We start from the raw sequence: 13,883 nt of genomic DNA, 5'->3' as shown, positions 1-13,883 counted from the left end.
GCTGCCGCTGATTTCAATTTGCTGTTGTTTGAATTCCAGGTTCAGAGACTCAGGGAAGTGAGAGACTGAAAAAAAGTTGAGAGTTGCATTACTACAGCCCAGTCCTTAGCTTATGCTGAGCAGCGCAGAGTGCCAGCTGGTATGTAAAGATCACCTTTGTGCATTTCTAATCACAGAGCATCTATATGTAGCACTAATCACTGGCAGAAATTGGAGAGATCTGAGGGCTGTTATAATTTATGTGCCTTTAATGGCCCTAATGAGGGATGGAACTGTAAACAGAAATTAGCACAGTGCAAAGCTGCTGCTGTCCATATTCTCCCTCCTTTGTCCATACCAACCAGGATAGCAATGGTGAGCACCCTTGGGAGCAGCAGCATATGAGAAAACATCAGTGGGTGCACTGCTGGTGGTGGTGGCTGGATGGGCAGCACAGTGGCTTCTATTTTTGCACACCTTGTGCCCTAGAGCTGGTGTGGGCACTTTCCCTTCCTACTGACCAGAGGATCCTCTGCTAGGGAGAGGAGATTCTGTCAGGGTGAGTTTTGCCAGTCACATGTGGATGGAGCTTACCAGCTGTGCAGGGCAATGCAGCTGTACTGCACCAAGGGATACAGCTTCTGGTGTCAGACTCATTGCTTTAGGTGTCTGACTTTCCAGTTCATGCACCCAGCTAAACTTTTCAAAAATGGTTTTATTTGTTAATGGAACAGAGTGGAGCATCTGTCCTTCCATCAGAGTGCATCTGTAGAACTATATATCACAGCAGCAACCTCAGCACTGTCCTAAGCCTTGCTGAATATCTTTTCTTTCCTAAATATCTACCTTTTCTTTTTTTTTTGTTTCTTGTTGAAACAGGGAAAATGACTTTCCTAGACACTGAACTGTTCATATAAAAGGTAGGCTGAGATGAGCTGGGTCTCCTCTGCAGTTGGTTTGAGAGGATTTACATTTTCATGGTATTAGCTATCAGCAAAGAAAAAAAATAGGAAAGGAGATTTTGAAGTTGCTGCTTGGGTATTTAAAGTTTATTGTGTTTTATGATCAAAGCTTCCTTTCAACCAGAGAAGCCAAGGAGAAACAGGGAAGCAGTGAGGCTGTGAACAATGATGCTAACTATTGCTGCCTAACAAAGTCTGCAATGGTAATTATATTACTAATTGCAAACAAACCTGTTGACTCCCTCTCATAGAGGGACTTTTTCATACACATGGGGGAACAAGGAAACTATATCTATTAAAATGAAACAGATGCCTCTTGTAATTTCCAAGTAGAATAAAATAACTCAAGGAACAATGTTTTCATTAGACATCTTACCCAAACTTGTATGTTATACAACCCATTTCAAACTTAAGAGTGGGCAGAACAGTAAAACCAGTCAGGCACCCCACCTATATAATCTGTCCCTGACACTGGTGGAATGAATGGGCCTGGATATCTCACTCAACTTTTCTGTGCAATTTTAAGGGACAAATTGCTAAATTTTTAAAACAAAAAAAATTAATTCCATGTTGGTAGATGGGAATGCTTTCTCCCCATTGTTTTTAATTTGAAAAAAGGAAGGGAGGGAGATAATGAGATCAAGTGGGGAAAAAGTTACTTTTGTTTTTTAAATTTTCCAGTTAAATAAGGGAGTAAGTAAGAAAAGGCTGGGGAATGGGGTCTCTTTTCTATTGTTTCCAAAGAGAAAAAAAAATCAAGTAGTAAAATCTTGACTCTACTTCAGTCCAAAGAACTTCTGCCATTGACTGTGGTGGGGCCAGGATTTCACACACTTATTTTTTGTTACTTTCACTTATACATGAAGTTAAAAAACGAAAGAAAATGTTATTAAAAAAAAATCATGTGTCAGTGTTCATCACTTTTTTTAACTTTCTTCCCCCTTTGTTTTAGTGGCAAAGGGGGTGGGGAAAAAAGAAGTTAAAAAAAAATGGAGAGAAGATGGAATTTTCCCATGATTTTCAAATGATCATCTAATGTGACAAATAATTTATTATTTTATTTTGATTTTTTTTAATTAGAAAAATTAGAATTTTTGTGAAAAAGTTTCCTTTGAACCAAACACTATTTTTCAATTAATTTTGCTAGAGGAAGTTGGATATAATCTTGCTTACAGCAAGCAGCAAATACCCTTAAAACTTTTCATGGATTGATTTTACCAGTATTAATAAAATCTGAAGACTGCCATATAGTTAGACCTGAAGGATTTGCAAATACATCATCTAAATGCCTGTAACCCTAACCTTGTTACTCAGCCGAAAGGGGAGAAAGAAGGACTGGAGCAGTGGGTCTGAAAGGGAAGGACCCATGTTAAGAGAATGGATCAGCAGGCACAGAGGCTGCCCTTTAATTAAGAGATGAGATAGTCTGGAGGAGGGTCAGATGAGGCAAGCAGTTGGCAGAGGGAATGAGTCCTGGACATACAAACCTGGCCTGAAGCCAGAAGTGGGGAAATAGTGAGAGAGCAGCTCAGCTGGCTGCGAGAGAAGGTGCTTTCTGGGGACACACAGAGACTTGGTAACTCTTGTGTTACAGGAACCAGGAACCTGTGTGACCCAAACACTATGAGCTCATGAGGAGTCGCGTGCTAGGGTAGGCGGCTCACCCCCCTCCTGTGATGTTTCTGTAGCAGGGATGAGAAAACTCCAGGTGAAGTGGTAGCCCTTTTGTTTCCTTTGCCATATTGTACCCAGGGAGGGAAGAAATTGTTGTTAAACCAGCAGCTTACTTTTACATTAAAGCTAGACCAGTGGACTAGATGTAGATGTAGGGACACGTGCAGAGGCCACAGCGAGGTGCCGGTTTGGCTCACCAAGGCCTACTATCCTGAGAGAGCAGGGTATAAGCCAGAGATGGCCATGACCCATGAGGGATGAGGCTGGGGTCGGAGACACAGAATCTAAGAGGGCTAGGATTCATAAGCTGGGCCCTGGTGTGGTGGGCCTGGGCTGAGGCAGCCCACCTAGAAAAAGGCATGATTCTGGGGGTGGCTAGAGGTCTCAGTTGTCAGATAAAATGTATTATGTGTCCAAGGGATTAATACTAACCAACACAGGTGCCAACTTTTATTTTTGCTGGACTGGGGGCGGGGGAAGGGGTGCTAAAATAATTGACATATTCCCTCTGCTTCCAGTGTGTGGGGAAGGGAGGGGGGCACATGGCTCCTGCGACTTCTGTGCCCGCAGTGGGGCACGGGGCTGCAGCCGGGTCAGACCAGTTCTGGGCAGGAGCCATCTCTGTAGCCCAATTCCACGCCATTCCCCCTACCCCACCTCACCTTGGCAGCCATGGTGGTACGGTGCTCCCACCTGCACCAGGTCCTGCCTGCTGAGTTATGGAGGAAGATCCTGCCCAGGGCTGGTATGGACTGGCTGCAGCCGCACACCCCACTGTGGGTGTAAAAATCTTGGTGGGGCGTGTGCCCCCTCACCACATTGCCTTGGCGCCCCCCTCTGATGTGTCACTTGTGACCCCCACTTCCCTGACATGTTACCTGTGCCCTCTTCTGCCCCCATAGACTTACCTGGAGGGAGCTGTGGGAGCTGCTCTCCACCGCTGCTTGGCTGCCACATGCACGTGCATGCACATAAGCATGTGGCACCCCCTCCATCCAACTGCCTTCCCCACTCCTCCCAGCCCCAAGCAGCCTCTTGCAGACTGGAATGCTGCCAGCTGGCTAGGAGAAACCTGCAGTTTCATATATTTTTCTCTATTAAAGGAGAAAATCCATGTTTCTCCACAGTGAACAGAAAACCTGGATCCCTGGCCTCAGTCATTTTCCTAAGAAATATTACATAATTTTCCTCAGGTTTGGGCCCCAACAACCCTCTTCCTGAGGTGGGGGAGGAAAGGGGGCAGGGCCCTCAGGCCCTCATGTACTCGGCACCTATGCTGACCAATAATAACTTAAAATCTGAGACCATACATGGACTCAGCAACTTGGAAAGATCATACAGCATCTGATTGGCAAAGTTGATAGAACTGATGGGTCTGATTCATGTGCCTTTGTTTTATACCACTGCAACTTCATTAATTTCAGCAGTATGGCTTTTGGTTTTCTTTGTACCCTACATTGCCCATAGGCATCTTACTGCTGTACCAGCCCTCTAGCTGCCAAGATGAGCAACTCCTTCCTTGCTATTCAGTTACTGCCACATGTAATTAACCATCAAGTGTCACTATGGAATGTTATGATGCTTCTACTCCTTCTGTTTCCTTTACAATGCTCTCAGGCTCTCCATTGCAAGCTGTGAATGAGTAGTTTGGGAGCTGAACTCAGACTTTCCTACATTTTTCCACAGACACAAAATGCCAGGGCCTTTGTACACACCATGTTTCTTGCCTGTCATTGTGCTGCAATGGCATGACTGTTTGCACAAATGGGTTTTCTGGATGCTTTAAAAGTCTTTCTAGTGCATTAAAGTAAAACTCCTTGGATGTACTTTAGTTTGGCTTGCCACATATTAAAGCACCGGTTCCATGGATTCGTTATGTGCAAACAGAAAGGCACTCAAAGACATGCAACAAGTCTCTTTGTCCACCAGATGGTGCCGTGACTTTTTTGTAGTTCACCTCTTTGAATTGCTTCTGCTCTCAAATTGTTTCTGCTTTTTTTTCCCTCGCGGTGTGTGCCAGCTCCATGCTTTGTCACAGCTGCGTGGCAAAGCATGGGTTGAGGGACCCTGGACTGGGGGGTGGGGGCAGCGCTGTACCATCCTGTTCTCTTGTAGCATTGGCTGGGGACTGGGCTTAATTCACTTGAAAACCAAGTGTATACAAACACTGGTGTGACGCTCCAAGATAAACACATTTAAATTTTATAAACCTATTTAATTTAATGAGGATTAAACCCCGCAGTTTGTACAGGTGACCCCAGTAAACAAAAGTAGATCAAATGACTGCTTGGTATAACCTTTTTAGTCCATGTTGTTATACCACAAATGACTTGGCCAGGCAGTACTATCCATAAAAAATTAATTCTTATAGTAACTTAAGACAGCCAAGCTCTTCTAGTATTCCATACAAAGAACTACATCTAAGAACATCAAAGCCATGTTTGAGCGCTCACAGTCAAGCTTGCTCTCTAAGCTCTTGCTGCATCAATACTTTACACTAGGAAAAATTCTGTGGTATTTACATTTTCAGTGTTTTACTCCTGACAACGGATGGAATAGGATTAGGCATCTGTGTCCTTATCCAGAAAAATACTCAGTGGCTTCAAATCTAAGGATTTGATTCAGTTCAATACAAGAACTAATGTCCACATAGAGTTTTGTAGGCAGGATGCTAGACAGAGTCCAGCTTGACATTTGGAGCAAAACCTCACCTGACATTTTGAAGTGTTTCCTTCTGGTGTGGCTAGAAGTAAAGGCAAAGTTGGTGCATCATCTACTAAAGACTGCCGGTAGGACTTAGAGTTCTTCCCCAGAGGGGAATGAATGTATTAGCTCTCTGATGCCAGTCTAAGAAGAATCTGCTTCAGTTGCTCATGTTCCTGTAGAGAAGCGGTGTCAATAATATGGCCTGTGGGTTAAATATGGCCCATTGAGCCATTTCATTCAGCCCACTGAGTTACTGGAAGTTGGGGTGGAGGTGGGGGGGAGGGGATGACTGCAGGATTTGAGGCCCTTGGACTTGTTCACTGGCAACAGAAGGACAAGGGAGGGATGTGCTCCCACAGCCCTATTTCCCCTGTGGCTGTCTGGCCTATCTCCCTTTGGCCCTGCTGCCACTAGGCTGTTGGCACCCTGCTGTTGTCTCACCAGATCTGGTCCACGAGGAGATCTGCACTCTGGATGCAGCCTGGGACCCAGGATGAGTTTGACACACCTGCTGTACAGCATCAGTCAAGTTCCCTTGAAAAATGTCTAGCATTTGTTGGAATTTGCAGCTAATCTCTTAGTTACAAAACAAATTTTCCCCATTGGTGCATAATTATAAAGGCATACATCTCTGTGCTGATCCTCTCTAGATCTGTTTTTGACAGATAAATTATTTCATGACACAAGCTTTTATTTTCTGGTATTTATGCAGGGGAAGTAAAACTCTATCAGGTTGTATGACACCTTTCTCAACCTGCTAACTAGTAAGGTAAGGAAACAAACTGATAAGTGCTTCATTTTTCAGCCTATGCTTTAGCTCTTAAAACTTCTCACAATTTATACTCCCATGCAAGTGTCCTGGGATTTCTTACAATGAGCAAAGCCTCCAAAATATCAAAGTACACCCCATAGTCCTTACCATGTTCTGCTGACTGTATCGTTAAGTGTCCATGTGAACTCTGATTCTGTACACTGGATTAAGTCAGGGTCAACTGAATTGATTTCACTGGAGATATTCTAATTTTTTTGGTAAAACCAAGAACAGAAGTTGAGGTGGTGTATCTCCTTTTTTGGATAATCCGATGATGTGAGCCTAAGACAAGTTAGGGTTGGAACTGGAATTTGACAGTGATTCTGTAAACCTACCATTTCATTTTTCATTAGTAAAGCTTTCTCCCATGAAATGCCCTAATGAATTTTGATAAGGTTATAAATTAAAACAAGAGTTTTCCAAGGCCAGCCCCACAAGTTGTATCTTATAACATGCTCTCTGAGTTGCATTCTTTCTGCTTCAAACATTATTCTACAGTACCACATGCATTTTGCAGGGCTGAGGGTAACACAATTTTCTGTCAGTGTACTAAGGTCATATGAGGGCACAGAGCACACTGATATGAGAAATTAGAATGATGGAATTTTAAAATGTCATTTTGCTTGTTAGTCTGACTCTAGTTGAACTGAAGTGCACACAAAACTTGTCTGACAGTAAATAGCATCAGAAACTGCCATTTTCAAAGGCATTTGTAAGATTTAGAGATGACTTGCATTAAAATCAATGAAACATATTTTATGCAAAGTTATGGCCAGATTTTCAGATACTGTCATCATCAACTTGCTCCAATCTCTTCTTAAACTTTTATCTTTTCAACTGAAAACATTTCTTCTCTCCCTCTGTTTTAACACTTCAAACTGTTCTCTCTGGGGAAGTCTTGTCTACACCACAAATAAAAAATGTTCCAATGCCCAGGCTGAAGGTCAGATGGTGACAACATACCACAGCCCACAAGAAATACTGGATATTTGCTCAGTGCATGATGAGGAACTGTAAGACAAGACAAGCAGGTCTGATATCAGTGTACAAGCATGTCTATGACTAATTCATTAAGGATAGCAAATTCATCCTCCAAATAAGACCCTCTAAGAATTGCACTGCAATCCAATAGTTTTTCTTTTAACTATGTAAGATTTTAATTTGAGAATTTTAAAAGTTTTCTCCTTTAGTTAAGGACCTGCTTGTTTTTACCCCCCCAGAGTCTGTCTCTGTCTTCATTTGGGCTTCTTCACATTCCCAGTGTGACATAGGCATAAATGTTGATGTGCTGCCAAAAACCCTTGTACTTGTTGTCATTTAATGTACTTTCTAAGCCATTCCAACATAGTTTGGATAGGAGATACATTACTTTCCATTGTTTTTCCAGCTAACCTACATGAGGATCTGACTCTCTATGGGACTCTGTCCCATTCCAATGAAGTCTTGGACCAGAATTACAATTTGGTTTGTATCTGTCTTGCTAGATATGCTATTTGTTCATCAGTTCTTATCATTTACAGTAAAATTCTGGGTACTATGATGTTTCCAAACACAAATGCTTTTGCTATCAGGTTATATTGTGGTCTCAGTTACACTTGGGGAACTACACTGAAATCAGTGGGGATGCACTCATCAGAGAGTGTAGTACCAATGTAAACTTAAAGATAGTTAGGGGCAAATATGTGGGATGACAGAGAGCAGAGATGGCAGAACATCTTACTGAACATTCAAAGCTTTCGCCTGACCCTAGAGAAGCCAATAAGAGTTTTTCAATTAATGGCAACAGGAGGAGAACATGACTTTCACAGTTCCTGTTTCTACATGCTGCAACACAGATGCATCCCATACCTTGCTATGGAATAAAAGAGGGCAAACTCTTCGTTGCTGTGGCAACGGGAGAGAGGACTCTTTGCTATCATGTTCTGTTGTAATTTTGAAGCTCAGCATCTGTTTTGTGGCATGTCATGTGTTTCTCTCCTGGATCAAATTAATGTTTTCTTCCTCTGCAAAACGCCCATCAGGGAAAGGGCAAAGAAGAAAACCATCAACACAAACAGCCTCCAGATGCCGCTTCACCTCCCCCCCACTTCACATCTGCTGTAATTGTTAAATCATGTTTGCAAATAACAAGGGAATGCTGCCTTGTACCTCTCAACCACTCCCCAAGATACAGGAGATGAATGCAGCCAGCACTCTGCACATCCCCTCAACGGATATGAGAGATGAAACTCAATTAAACTGGTTCAGAAGAATGCCAAGGTCTCTTTTACGGAGATTATCAACTGAAGTCTGCACAGAATTTATAGCTTTGGCTGCCTTTGCCATCTTTTTCTTACTAAATCTCTCACTCCTGTGGCACTTGGATTTGTTGACCTCTCATCTTTGGGTTGTTAACACCCCTTGCAGCTCAGAGCAGTGTGGAGGCAGCACAGGAAGCAACAGTGGACAGAAATATGATTAATGACATGCTGACCGAGGTCAGCAGCCCCTCTATGAACAGACACAGGCAGGCAGTCCAAATGACACAAGGCTGCAAGTGAAATTTTGCTGTCCCATGCCTAGTCCACTCTTTTTTACAGTAGGCATATTCCCAAGTTGACATTCAGAAAATCCTGCTTAGGAAGCAAAAGCACACAAATCTCCCCACTGTGCCCAGGGGCTGAAAACATGTGTTTTCTGGTTTGGGCCTACCTAGCTTAGGTAAGTGACAAGGACCAGATTCCAAAGAAGGCAAATTGGAAAATCTGAATTGTGCTGATTTACATCCACCTCCACTTGAAGAATCACAACGGGCTTTACCAATATTAGTCACTTAAACCTAACCATATTCTTTCTGAGGAAGGGTTGTGAAGTATTTTCCCCATGTAGAGATAGTAAAACTGAGATAGAGAGAAGTTAAGTGATTTGTCCAAGGTCATACAGATCATATTATAGATTAAGTCTCTTGATTCTTGGTTCTGTGTACAGTTTGTGGTGCCTCACAAATGAAAAAGTCCTTGCGTCTTCAAACACAGTTTTCTGACTCAGAAGGGGGATAAAACTCTCTTAGCACACATCCTTGAACATTTAAAATTCTGAAGTACCAAAGGAGATATTGCATCATGAAATGAATAGCACACAATGAACAGGGACCTGCAAACCATAGTAAGAAAGAATAATTTTACTCATACTTTCTATCCCAGAGGAGGTTGAAGTGATTTTTTTTACATAAATTGGCTTAGGATTCTTTGGGCAAAAAATGGGAACATAAATGGACCATCATCTTTTTGGTGAAGCTAGAATTAGTTTGGTAGATAGGTGTATGGCATACCTCCTTTGTCAGGGTGCCTCCCTATTCTTCCAGAGCTCAGCTTTTATTTAAAAAAGGCTCTAGGTACTAGAGTTGATTCAAGTGAATAATGTGCAGACATCTCCTGGGATAGGGACAGACATTCAAAAAGCCTGAGCCTAAATTGATTCAATGTTTGCAGGTTAGTCTAACCTGGCTAGGCTGAACCAGTTTCCAACCATTCAGACAATCCCTCTGGACTGAGGAAACTCAGGCACATGACTGCAGTGGCTCAGGTTAGGAGCTGGGGGTGCTAGACCCCTTCCACAGAGATAATCTGAGGAGGGTGTGGGGGGCATGGCCAGGCCCCAGCAGGGCTCTGATTAGGGAGGAATCCCCACTCCGCCTACACCATCCCAGGCTTTTCTCTGCTTGCTGCTCAAGGGCCAGGCATGTTGCCAGCCTGCAGCCCCGGGGTAGCACTCTGAGGCAGTGCATGCATCTGTTGATGATGCAGAGCTTTTCACTCTCCCTCCCTGCTTCTGTATACTGTCTGTAGAAAACTAACAGGAAAGCAAGCCAGGGGAGGGGGGAAAGGGGAGCTGATAACAGTGTTTATCATCCTTATGTCAGTGTTTGTTGCCCCATTAAGAAAACAGAGAGATGTTACTAGTTATCTGTTGATTCAGCACAGACTCAGCATGTGGCTTGCTGTCTAATACACAGACACCACTCAGCAAGGCAGAGGGGAAGGGGAATTTGTGCTTAGCAGAGTGGTGAGGGGGAGGGAGGGAGTACACATCTCTTCTCAAACAGTGTTTCCAAGGCAGGACATTAAGCTACCTGTTGATTAGCTCCAAAAAGCCTGTCTGCTTCTGTTGCCTCCCACAGCATGAACTGTAGCCAGCATGTGGTCTGCTACCTAATGCTGAGGTGTCTGTGAGGGATGGGAAATGCCTGCTTAGCACAGTGGGGAGGGGAGGAGGGAAGAAGAATCCAGGCAGACGCCTGCAGAGACTGCCAAGCTCTAGTGAGGCAGCGGAGGGGAGGGGCCAGCCCTGCTGTGGAGCAGAGAGCCCCGCCCAGCCGGGGAGCATGCCAGGATGCTGGGGGAGTCTGATCTATATAAAACCAGCAAGGGGTCTGGGACAGACTTTGCACAAACTGGTTTGAGCCAAATCAGTTACGTTTGATACTACATTCAACCAGGTTTATCTCAAACCATTTTCAGTCATTCTCAAACTGGTTTATGTGCACCAAACATCTGTTCTGTTACAGGTTTAAACCAGTTTCTGATCACTTAAATAGGTTTGTGTGTAATGTCTGTCCCTAGCCCTAAAGTTTACAGAGAGTTCTGAGGACATATCTACACTGCTAACTAGCCATATGAGAAGGCACCACACTGAAACACATCATATGCTTCCCCTGCCCCCCACCCCAAATTAATTAGTTTTCCTGCAGCATTGCATGAAGGCAACAACATGATTTCTGGCTTGGGAGAGAGCACTGGGAGAGAAAACAGGGCACTGCCTACCATGTCATAATGTACAGCCAGCATCACTCCACTGCTTCCCTCATTTCCAATATATTTTCTATCAGTAGAACCATGTTTTCAAACTACAGTATTAGACAGTGCAGTTTTCTGTTTTTAAATCTGATCTCTCATGCAACATAAACCAATTAAGTGACAAAATCCAAAGCTTCACACAGAATTATGCTCTTAGAGAGGATATAGGTTATCAGTCATTTCTTTGGGGACTGATCTTGGGACCAGTGAGACTGAAGACATACCATTCATTAATGACTTGGAAGAGGAAATGGGCAGCAAAAGAGTTGTTTGCTATGACATTCAGCTCTTTCACTCACAGTTAATGGCAAGACATTTCAGGAAGTCTTAAAGACATCTGTGATCATGTGGCTTACATTAATCTGGGTGATTGTAGATTGGGTTCAGGGTGTGCACACTTTTGCTGGTGCCAGGAGCTGTGCCACGAACTCAGCCTAAGAAAGTTGGGGTGTGGAGAGGGGTGAGTAGGATTGGGGGAGGGGGAAGCAGCAGGTCCACAGGGCAAGGGGGCATTGACAGGTCCAGCCTCTAACACCGACCATACTTCTTTTCAGTGCCTGTGTACTGACTGAATATGGTCCCTTTGTGACCCATCTCTTGGATTTGCTCGCTGAGTCAGAGGGGGAATTGGGAAGCCTTTGCCTCCTTGAAAGCTGTTGATGTCATTGACAATTATAGCACAATATATTTCCTTTACTATATTTGACTGCCTCCCTTTCATAATTAAGCCGCTGATAATGCATATTTTGGTAATAAATGTTAAGTATAATGGCAGTGTCCATTGCCAGTGTAACTGTCTGAAGATTCTAGCCCTGGCATTTCCAGACTATATGACTTCTAGGTGTTTTAGAAGTGAATATACAGTATCTAGTGATAAAAGAGGGATGTGGAGGATACCAGGTCTCTTCCCATGGGGGGCCCAGGGCCTTTGGGCCCCCACCTATGCTAACCAATAATTTCAAATAGGAGACCATACAAGGACTCAGCAACTTGGGAAGATCATACAGCATCTGGTTGGCAAAGCTGATAGAACCAATGGGTCTGATTCACATGCCTTTGTTTTACACCACTGCCACAACATTAACTTCAACAGCATGGCTTTTGGTTTTCTTTGATCCCTTCATTGTCCATAGGCATCCTACTGCTGTTCCTCCCCTCTAGCTGTCAAGATGAGCAACTCCTACCTTCAGATAACATAGTGATATGTTGGAAATTGTTGCTTTCTCCTAAACATTCTGCTGTCAGCATTTCGTATTAGTAGAAATGTTTTTTTTAATTTTCAGTTACTTTGTACAAAGAGGTCCTGAACTCCAAAGGACAAGCAGAACAGATAATTCCCTAACAAGCAAAGTCTGAAGGCTTAATTTAGCCCTGCCAAAAGCAGATGCAATTCCACTGACTTCACTGGAGTTACAGAATGTCCACCTAATGTACAAAAGGGTTGATCTATCCCTACTCTCCTAGTTTAGCTCTGTGTTGCCTAGAAACCTTTGCTTTCAAAGTAATTAACCATGTGTCAACATCTTGTAACACTGAAGTGCAATTAAATAAATGAATAATAGGCAGATGTACATTTTAAAACATCCCTATAAGAGACTTCTAATAGCAAGTATTGATCTTTGTTTCTTCTTAAGATCAGCATTTAACATCAGTTACTGAAGAGGAATCAAGGCTGCAAGAATCGATATCAATTATTTTACATCTACTTCCCCCTCGCCCAGTTTCCTGTAAGTATCAAAGCATGATAATACTTAGGGATGATGGGTGCCTAAGGAATTATGTGTTTTTCCTTCTAAGTTATCACTTTGCTACAGCAAATGTGCACAAATTCGTCAGGATTCCTCTGGTACTAAAAGCCCAGAGAGCCACAGAGGAAAGTTGCTTACTGTTTCTAGGCTTCTCCTCATCCATGCCTTCATCTTCATTTTCTGGATCAATGTCTTCTGCTTGAGTTATCCAGTCCAGGTACCCCTTCAAGTCCTCTTCCAGTTGCTGCTTCTCCCGCAACTTCTGAAAGTCACCCCGGGCCTTTGCCTTTTCTCTTTCCTTGGAAAACTCCCTGGCAAGAGGGAGGGAGGGGCAAGATGTAGACAGAAAAGATTGAAAAACAGTGGATTAGATTGCTTTGCATTGGAAATACTTCATCTCTTAACTGAGACACTTAACGGCCTCTCTTCATTCAAAGTCCCATTGATATGTATGTGGAGCAGTGCCTGTCAGACACACAGATATGACAGCTGGCCTATTTACTTTCTCCCTGTGTTTGGAAGAAACTAAGTACACTTTTACACCTTCAAATCTCAACATTTGCTTATGCATTCAAATTAAATTTACAAGCAACATTTCTGTAAAATGTCACTCTTTTTCTATTATCATTCTTTTTCATACATTTCTCTTTACTGGTTATTTGTCAATATCTGTGCTAATAGTCACTATTAACCCAATAAGCCAAATTAAATGCCAGGCAATAATTTGACATCTGCAGAGTAGACAGTGGCTCTGACTTTTAGTGAGGTCTTAACCCAACCTCCAGTATCACAGGTGAAATTGCACCTAAATTGGTCCAGTTGTGGATATAATCAATGGCAACTACCATTCTGTGAGCTCATTTAATTGCGAGGGAAAATTGCACCCACAAATTTAAAGAAGTATGTTTTGCCACAGGAATCCAGAAGAAGAAGCTATTATCTGATTCTGACTGACTAAAACAAAGCCTTTGGAAATACAAAAAGAGGGAGAAAAACGTAAGCAAATATTGGCTTCTGAGTGGCTTGGGGGTGGATACTTGGTAGCCTGATGAAAAAGTGTTATTTAGTGTATGTGCTTAACACAGCATGTAGAAGAAAGAATGTCATGTTGCTTATCCATTTTTGTTATGTGGGCTGTCTTCTCACTTCCTTTCTGACAGAGAATCAT

At 43.0% G+C, this 13,883-nt stretch overlaps 1 protein-coding gene across 4 annotated transcripts in view; it reads right to left on the bottom strand.

Moving 5' to 3' along the window:
* CACNA1C (calcium voltage-gated channel subunit alpha1 C) overlaps positions 1–13,883 on the bottom strand; it is a 790,825-nt gene that overhangs the window by 201,546 nt on the left and 575,396 nt on the right. For all 4 annotated transcript variants that reach the window (XM_019515544.1, XM_019515545.1, XM_019515546.1 and 1 more), the window contains exon 9: positions 12,854–13,026. In XM_019515544.1, coding sequence (XP_019371089.1) covers positions 12,854–13,026 — 173 coding nt within the window. The remainder of the gene's footprint in view (positions 1–12,853; positions 13,027–13,883) is intronic.

This window comes from Gavialis gangeticus, unplaced genomic scaffold (genome assembly GCF_001723915.1).
Source record: "Gavialis gangeticus isolate Ggan-Ray unplaced genomic scaffold, GavGan_comp1, whole genome shotgun sequence".
NCBI classification, from domain to species: domain Eukaryota; kingdom Metazoa; phylum Chordata; order Crocodylia; family Gavialidae; genus Gavialis; species Gavialis gangeticus.
This window is presented reverse-complemented; position numbering and strand designations above follow the sequence as displayed.